The 10,124-nt window shown below is 26.3% G+C and overlaps 1 protein-coding gene across 1 annotated transcript; it reads right to left on the reverse strand.

Annotated features, from left to right (window-relative positions):
- Window positions 1-3,104: 3,104 nt before the first annotated feature.
- LOC149062332 (uncharacterized) lies at window positions 3,105-9,491 on the reverse strand. The gene is made up of 2 exons (XM_089216934.1): window positions 8,418-9,491; window positions 3,105-3,221 (listed from the first exon to the last, which is right to left on the reverse strand). Exon 1 carries the CDS (start codon window positions 9,096-9,098, stop codon window positions 8,436-8,438), a length of 663 nt encoding a protein of 220 aa, XP_089073060.1. The 5' UTR covers window positions 9,099-9,491; the 3' UTR covers window positions 3,105-3,221; window positions 8,418-8,435.
- Window positions 9,492-10,124: the final 633 nt, after the last annotated feature.

Here is a 10,124-nt window from a genome sequence, read left to right on the forward strand (position 1 = left end):
TGTAATTTACGCCCCAGTTTTTAAATTAAGCGTGATTATTTATGCATTTTTTCTCGCTTCAAAATACATTTAATAGTGCTTTACTTGTATTACTTATTCCTATTTATTCATTTTCATTTTTCGGGGTGGAAGTCATAATATAAACATATAATAAATTTATTTATTCTACCTGTTTGGAACTATTATACTCAAAAATATAAAAATAATATTGGTTGAACATTTTAAGCAAAATAACGGTTTACATAACGAAAATTAGTATTGCGAAAATAAGGTACTAGTCCCAATATAAAAATGATAATAAAAGTTTTAAAAACATAGGTTTTCTGCATATTAAACAGAGACATAGTAAACAGTATAATGTAGGTATACAAACTATAAATTATGTATAGGTTGGCACTATAATATTATTTACGTATTAACGATTATATAATATAATCACAAAATGTGCTAGTTAGAAAACAGCATTACGATATATTAATTTTTAAATCGTGTGGTTTATATATTATTTATGATAGTCGCAAACTAAATAATTGAAAATATATTTGAATAATCAAAAAAATATATGAAAATAATTATGTACTATTTACTGTTTTGTTTCTAAGTATGGAAAATATGTTATACAAATATTTAACCAACGTTATCAGAACACTAAACATATTTTATATTAATTTCAATGAATTAAATTAAATAAACTAGTAATATTTAATATATTATTATAGGTATTAATAATTACCTATTAGTAGATAATGGCATTTGAGACATTTTAAGACTGCAATGTACATAAAAGCAGTTTAATAAATAAAATATATTTAAAAAGATTGTTAATATTAGGGTACCTAGTTTTTAATTAGTTGTAAATTAATGCAAAGTAAATACAGAATAGAAACTATTCAGTAAAAAAATGTTTACTATTATTTTATTTGATATAATTTGTTTACAGCTCTGAATCCATGCATATATTTTATATACAATAAGACATAAGTAAATTTAAGAATAGGTACTTCTTTAGGTGTTTATATGACGTGAATGAATGATTTTAGGATATATATTCATCAATAAATGTTAATGACGCGTTGTTAATAAAGTTAATACTGTTATTAGCTTATCAAATTAAATTTCAACTTAGGAATATCATGAAACGAATAAACGATAATAATGATAATATAGGTACTATATAGATCATCGTATATCAGCGTACTTAGTTTAAAATCGAATCCAATTAAAAATCTGATTGAACAGTGTTTTATTATATCACGCTCCATTTATGTGACTAAAATAATATTATAAAACCTATATTTTTCTTAAATAATTTTATTTAGTGTAAAATTAATGTTGAATTTTCGTTTATATAATATCTAAATAAGGATTTTTTACATTTTTATATTTTTTAAATAGCAGCGCGTTTAGGGTCAATTGAAAGAATGTTAAAGTATTTTATTGTTAACCTTAAGTTAATTAAGGAATTAACGTCAATGATTAGTCAAACGATTTTTGATTTTGTTTTTATTACGATAAGTACAACTTATAATATAATAAACCTTGTATTAAATTTTAAAGATTTTTGGATACAAGAAAAAAATTTATGACAATAACTCAGCTGTAGTTATCCGCCACCTATAGGTTATAGTGAGGACGACAATCGGAAATATCGTTAGTGCTTAGGTACTGCTTACTACTTATATCGTTAAACTAGAAAATTTAGAATCAGTATATATTAATACATTATAAATTAAATATAGGTATATTGTGTAGTATACATTTTATAGGACACAATGTGCATAATACTTATTATACACTAACGTAGATACTAGATAGTATTTTAGTGGAAATGTTAACATAATATTATGGGCCACGATGACGTTAGAATATAGGCTATAACAATAACAGTTCCTATTACAAACAGGGACGTGCCTAAAACTTCAATAATTACATACAAATATTAAGCAATACTCTTTTACTTAATTTGTTAAAATTTAACCCTAAAAACCCCCCTTAGGCATGTCCCTGACTACAAATGTCCTAGAATCAGAATAAATGATGATATTATGATAATATTATGTTCTGGTTTCAAATTGTTATTACCTACGTACGTCAATAGACATGAAAATAAACTATGAAACTGGGGATTACCTAACCCGATTAATAAGTGTTTTTTACAATTATTAAAACCATGAATGACACAAAAGATTATTTTGAAATGTAACGTCTTAACCGAATTAGTTTTTCTTTAAATAGCAGTTTATAGTTTTTTTCATTTATTATCTTCGTTTATTATAAAATGTTCTATATAATAAATTTAATATCATATAGGACATATAGGTATTATATTAAAATTGGTGTACCTATTAAATTATAATATTATCATACATATAATAGGTACGAGCTTATTTTTTTAATTTCAGCTTTAACATTTTCAAAAAACTTTATATCATTATTATTTAATTTAAATAGTTATGGTCTATAGTTGTACATCGTTACTTAAGGGGATCGCATCACACGTATTTTTTGTACTACCTACGTTTTAGACCAATAAGCGGTGATAAATTACTTATACTTCAAAATGTCCGATTTGAATTTTTAACGTATTTATAAATTCTTTGACAAAATAACTAGGCTTTCCAGGAAGTTAACCTTAAAATTAAGATATTTTTTTTTTAAATCTCATGAAATAATTGCATTACATTTGCATTTATTTTCGGCACATCTTACTTTATATCAAAAATAACCTTTTTTCGAAATTACAATCAAACTTCAGGAATTATGTTTAATTTACTACCACTTTTAGTAGTTTTTATAGGTTAAGAATATATTTATTTTTTTCACGATTTATTGATATGTGCGTGCGCGTGTGAGAGTCTTACAGCTGCCTGAAGGTCGATGCGGCGTAGTGATTCTCGGAAACAAATAGCCAATAAGGATTACTGGATAGGTGTAGAAAAATAACTATAATGGGCAACAATAATAATAACGATTATTTCTAAAATTATAATTTATACTTATAATTATATGTAGGTACAACCATTAAAATATTGTATTTAAATATGAAATATACTACCTACTTATAACTTATTATAAATCATTTCATTTCAACATTACGTGCTGATCGGCAAAGTTGTCTGTGGTGTCTTATTTTGTAGTGTTTTGTGTTCTTTTTTTTTAAATTTTACAAAATGGGTAAACACTGCCGTTTTGGTGAAAAATTAGATGCAAGTTAAGTGCACCTAGGAAAAAAAATATAAATTAAAAAATTTACAATTAATAAAGAAAAAAATTGATGACAGATGATAGTTGTTGCAATGATCTGGTAATTATAAAAACTTAAAAAAATATATAGATACAAAATTTAGAATAATAATAATATTCTAAAAATTGAAAATTATTTATTATTCTTTTATTTTAATTGTAACAGGAAAATTCACATTTACCAGTATCTGAAAATGTTACGATAGATGTTAACAATATAGAATTTACTACTGTCACTAGGCAAGTAAAACAGTTATTGGACATTAATAATTGTAGAACAGGGGCGATTTTAAGGGGGGATGAGAGGGATATATCCACCCAGCACTTTTATTATATTGTTAAAATTTTATATTTGGCGGAGTAGATTACTGTATGAAGCTTACAGATTTTGCTAAAAACATATAATCCCCTTCAAACCAAATTCCTAATTACACCACTGTTGTAAAATATAACAGATTTAGAACTATAGAAGTTATAGATACTAATATGCTAAATGTCTATATATTATCGACAGCTATAATAAGTAATAACATACGAAAAGATATAGGTAGTTAACTGATGAAGTATTTTTTTACAAATTACTTTATCATAAATTGTTCGTATCAAAATAAAAATAATAATAAAACACGTGATTCGAAGAATTTATTCTTTAAGCAAATTTTCTGTGCAATCGGTGGTTACCACAGATATATACAATAATTAATTAATTAATTATTGTATTAAATATTATTATATATATATCTGTGGTGGACGGTGGTTACACTGTTATTAAAAAAATTAACATCACTTATAACATTCTTTAGTATCACCTTAACGTTTCTTATTTATTAACAAGCATAGACATACTGCGCGTTCCTCTCCCCTTCGCCATAAATAAATTCAGCCATAATAACAAGACCTGAGAAGGTAAAATAGCATGGATAACACATTTTTACTGTTTTTATTCAAGGTATTATTTGGTTTAAATAAATGTGATAACTAATAAGACTTGTAAAATGTAAAATATATAAACATTTTTCCATTATTATTTACCTTCTACATACCTAAATTTATATTGCTGACATGATAAGGACTAAACGCGCAGTTCATCTATATTATTTATGGTGACCAGATGTACTTATTTTATAAGGACAGTACTGTTTTTTGGTAACATGTCCTACTGTCCTAAATAAATGGTCGAAGTACATTTAAATGTACTTATTTTTAATAATTTAATAATTGTAAAAGGGGAAAAAATTACCTAAATTAAAATTTAAGGGATTTAAAAAATTCTGTAATCAAAAAAAAGTTTTAATAGGTACTGTGATATAGTGTTAATATTGTAATCACGGCTTTAGATACTATCTAATGAGTAATAATAATATAAAATATATAATAATAATAATAATCTAAGTTCTAAAGTTGTTTTTTATTAAGTACCTACCTATTTATTATTATAAGTTTTGTTTTGTTTTTCACAAAAATCACATGAGTTAAGTTACCTATATAAAAAGTAAAAACACATATTTTATTTTTCACTGTTAGTAAGATTAAAAGTCTGTGATGCATATTCATGTTTAAAAATAAATAAATGAGTTTAAATTGATGTTATATTGTTAGGTATTTATATTGATATATATATACACATAATATATTACTATATTAGTCTATATTATAATGTATTGTTTTTTCTTTTTTAATATCTGGCCACCACATCTATATTATGTCTATGTTAACAAGTATCATTTGCAAATAGTGATGAGCTGTTAGAAAAATTAAGTTTATTCTTCTTTAAGTCCTATCTTATTATTTTAGTAGAAAAATTAATATTTGGTAGTAGGTATATTAATAATATGTAACATATTTTTACAGTCAAACAAACATTTAATTGAATATCATCAATTAAACAAATATAAATTGATAGGTTGCCAAAATAAATTACATGAGATAAAATATGTTATAATAATATGAAAATATAATGGTATTTTTATTAGTATAATTACTAATATAGGTATTGTTAAAAACATATAATTTGATCTTAAAGATGTTTTAGTGTATTTACATAATATTAATTTTAGTTAAATATTATTTTAGGTACTTAATCAATTTGTTTTAGCCAACAAGAAATGGTTTTCAAAACATCATGTCACATTTAGGAATACCTAGTAAGAGTGTAGAGACTATTTATGAATTTGTAAAGAGTTTCCAAAAAGATCTAATATTATTGATAAGGTTAAAATCAATATATTTTCCAAGCTTTGCGATCACTCCAAGAAAAATAACATCGGACAAATGGAATGATTTTAAAAATATTTTTATTACGTTTTAAATAGTTTATATAAGTTTGTGATATATATTTTTTTTTACTGCAATTTAAGTAATTGTGATTTTGCTAAATGATTAATTGTTATAAAACTATTGCTAAAATTAAAACTTTAAGTATTGAAGTTTATTTTTAAAACATATAGGTATTGTCATGTTTTTATACTCTGTCATAACTAATTTGTGTTATTTTATTTGGTTGGTTTTAACCAATGTTGTAAGCTGTAACTATTTTATTTTTAGTAATCTGTTATGGCATCACTATATTTTTAAATATTTATTATCTTGTGATATAATTTTTTTTTACTGTTGTTAATTGTAATTTGCTTTTATGCCTACTAAGAAGTAAGAAGTTGAAAGAATTAACCAAAAGAAACAGAGATTTTGAATATATAATATTTTTTTCAAATGATCCCAAAGATTCATTTTTATAAAATTATTACAAAATTATAGTATTGTTATTTATATTTACTTTTATATACTTTGCAATTAATATTGTTAGGTTTTCATTATAATTTATATTAAAATTTGAATTATTTTGTTTTGTTTATGTTATAACAAGCGTGAAGTGATGGAACTATTTTAGCCGTATGTAGTAAGCTGATAAGACAACTAAAGGTACATTTAAATAGTTAATGTGTTTATGATGCAATCTTTACTGAAATACTGTTGATAATATTTTATTTTTCATTTCATTCTTACTGAGTAGTTGAAATAGTCAACTATAACTAAATAAAAAGGAACAATAAAGTGATTTTCAATATTTTATTTGGTCTAATTGTAAAATCCTGTTAAAATAAATTCTTATGTTTTGTTGTATGCGCCAACTAGTTTAGTTTACAGACACATACAAATTAGATAAAATTATAAAAAAACTAAGACAATATCAATTTTGTAATAATAGGCCAATGAAGCAAATGAACTGAGGCAATACTTTGTAAAAATATATTTAAGAATGTAAACATGACGGTAGCAGGGCAGTGCCTGCTAGTCTGGTATGCTGCTGATATTTGTAGTGTATGATTAAGAAATTGTTTTTTTGTGTTTTTGTTCTAAAAATAAAAAGACATTCTAATAGCTTAAATTATTGATTGTTATTATTATTGAGTTTACTTTCCGAAAAAGGAGGTATATGAAAGTTTATTATGATATTTTACTTTAAGGCTAAAATTAAAATTAACTTGAACTATGTTTCCTTCAATAAATGTTTTTAAGGTGCTGTTTACAACTTTTAGGTGTAATTATTTTAAATCAGAATAACAAAAAAAAAAAAAATTATATATTCAAACTTGAATTGGTATTGAACTTAAATACAACTAACCAATAAAAAAATATCTCTAAGAGTCATAAATTTGTCTTTCACCTTTAAAATTTTAAATACTATTCTTCTAACAGGATTACAGAGGAAGCTGTTGTTGTAAAGTGAAGGATAGTCTGTAATGCAGATTAATTTAGTTAAAATAAAATTATTAAAATAGATACCTAGGCATTGCAGAGCCTGAAATTGAGTTGGTATAAAATGTACGATACTGGTTGTACTACATGGGATTTTATCTATATAGACATAAAGTAAACATTATTGGTAGGTATACTTAATATATTTTATTGTACCTACAGGAATTATTATTTATTAAATTCGACTAAATTTTATAACTTACAATTTAGTTTTTATTCAATGTTAAACTTTATATATAATATATGTATATTATAATCTTTAAGTTGGTTATATTTTACAATATTAAAGTATTTGTTATGTTTTTTTGGTTAGTAACATACCTACCTACTAACATCATTATGGAACGGTAAATTTTAGAAGTTATTTGTATAAGGCTAATAATATCGTCAAAGTTATAATCAATATATATGTATTATATAGTACCTAGCTATGAAATAAAATAATTACCTATATAGAAAATATATGAATATTATCTATACCTATTATATACTTAATAATTAATTATTAAATCAATATTATTTGAAATTTGGCATGTGAGTAGAGAGACTGCAACAATAATTTATGCTAATTTATATCGTTGTAAAGTTGATGGCTGGGTAACTCCGGAGTTAAATTATGAAATAATTAAGTTAAAATAACAGTTAAATCTCGTAATCTCTGTTAACTAGCCAATACCATACACGTGTAGACAAGTAGGAGGTATAATGTTTTTATAATGCATAATTATTAATTATATTCTAATAATAATTATTAATGTTAATAATTACATACTCCACTACAATCAGTATAATCAATTTTATCAAGTTTACATACCTAAATCATAGAATATTTTTTCATAAATACAACCTATCATTATAGGTACACAAATATTCACCACTGCTGTAACTATATAATATATGTATATTCATTATTCTATGATAAATGATTATAACAGTTAGTACTATATTATGCTAATGTATTGTTTGTATTTCAAAATTTCACCAGCAATGCATATAATTAGAGTACAGTTATTATTTAAATTAGAATCTATGGAAATTGATTTTTTGATTTCGCGAGTTAATAGAACGCATGATTAGTTATGGAAATAGTGGGACAAAATAATGGGATAAAAGTTATTGAATATGTGATGAACGCATTTTTGAACAAAAACAAAAGCTGTTACTCAACAGGTAATAACATAGATTTTGTTATGCAATGAGCAGTATTAATAACGTATACGGCGTATAAATCTTTGGTATTGAAAATAAACATAATATTTACGATATTATTGTTAAATATAGGTACCTGATCATTACATGGTTCGTTCAAAAGAGTTTTATCATTAAAAAAATATGCATGTAAATACATAAAATATTTTAATCCGCCAGTAAAAATTTACATTTATAACAATATCTTCAGTGATAACGGTTGTACCTACCTACTTTAACGAAGTAGATTAGGTGGTGATGTTATTGTTATCGACACCAGTGACGTCTTGGCTGTGGTGGTAGATGTCTTCATTTCTGTTGCCGTCTTCTTCATCACTGGTGCTATCTTCTTCATCATTGGTGCTGTCTTCTTCATCACTGGTGTTGTCTTCTGCGTATTCGAGTAAAGTATTGAGTATGCCATCAAGAAAAATGCCTACTTGTAAGTAATCAGCTTCATCATCCCCGTCGTATGCTTCGTCATTTTCTAAGTTACGCCTGTCATTACGATATATTTCGTCAGAGTCAGAATCTGAATCCGAATCAAAGTTAGCAGCAGAATAAATATTGATGAGCGAGAAGTAAAACAATGACAACAAGTTAAGAAACCGGTCGCAGGACAATAAGACCACGTGTATAAAAGCCACTAAGGCCAACAGCGTTAGAATTAGCAATGAATTTTCAATCACTGATGCCAGTTGGATATCTCCGGCTACATGTCTGCCGACTATTGGAAACCGCCTAGTGTTTGTGTGATTTGACTGAGCCGTTATATTCAATAATGCTCCTTTAAAGTAAATTAATTGTAGTTCGATGTATGTAAATAATGCGAAGTTCTGCAGCATATATAAAAAGCAATGCAAAAATATTTTCAAGACAGATGGAAGGATGTTTGTTCTGTGGTTTTCCATGAGTATCGGATAAAAAATGTCACAGTTAATAACTTTGATTCCTAATCGATTGCAAATTGTCAAGAATTACTTATGTCATACACGCCTTATATCATACAAATTGTATTGACGGGCAAATACATATAACTGGTGCGTTCTACACAAATATCTATGGTGCGTCGTAGATATACGAGACTATAATATATTATACGGCTGTATGATATTGAATCAGTACCTGAATGAATACAGTGGTTTCGGTGCAGTAATGGCGTTGCTGTTGGTGGTGCGACCGGTTAAAGCACGGTGACGAGAGAGCGAACAACATGTGTGCGTGAGAACGACAGGTGTGCAAGGGGCTGGTGGTGGAACGTTCGGTCAGAAAGTACTTGGATGACGGAGATAACAGACTGAGCACGAACGAAAGCAAAACGGCAGGGCATTGTGGCGCAAGTGCTCGTTCGATTTCAAAAACTCACCACGAACGCTCTCTAGCGGCACTCCCACCTCCTCTAGTTCATGAACGTTGATATCCGTAGGAGATACCCCTCCCCACTGTATCACAGCTATCTTTTCAAAATGATACTTATCCCTCCCTCGATTCAATCACGGTCACGATCTTTAGGCCGATAGACCGTGACGTCCGCGATGTAGCGGATTTATGACAAAACGTAACAGTTGCCAACTAACCTCCCCATAATCCGCTTTGCGACCTTCGCTATAGGACCTATATCTTCCCTTCACCACTCCACCAATTGAATATAATGGATCAATATTTATTTGTTAAATAAAGTATCTATAATAAGAGTAAAGGATATGTTTAAATAAGATTTAACTCAAGATTTCGTATAAAATCTCAATCATAATGCATGAACTACTTTAATATTACGGAATTCACTACCTACCAGATATTTCATTATGGAATCTTTAATTATGATACCTATACACTGCTAATCTAGTTAATAGTCTGTATATAATTCATAAAAACTATATTATATATATATATATTATATGTAGGTACGAGTAAGTAACTCCAGTAATAGTAATACA

The sequence above is a fragment of the Diuraphis noxia genome, unplaced genomic scaffold (assembly GCF_037042655.1).
Source record: "Diuraphis noxia isolate RWA-SAM2 unplaced genomic scaffold, SU_Dnox_SAM2 contig0001, whole genome shotgun sequence".
NCBI lineage: Eukaryota > Metazoa > Arthropoda > Insecta > Hemiptera > Aphididae > Diuraphis > Diuraphis noxia.

Excerpts from the sequence above, each read along its gene's own strand:
- LOC149062332 (XM_089216934.1), bottom strand. The coding sequence starts at position 9,098 with ATGGAAAACCACAGAACAAACATCCTTCCATCTGTCTTGAAAATATTT.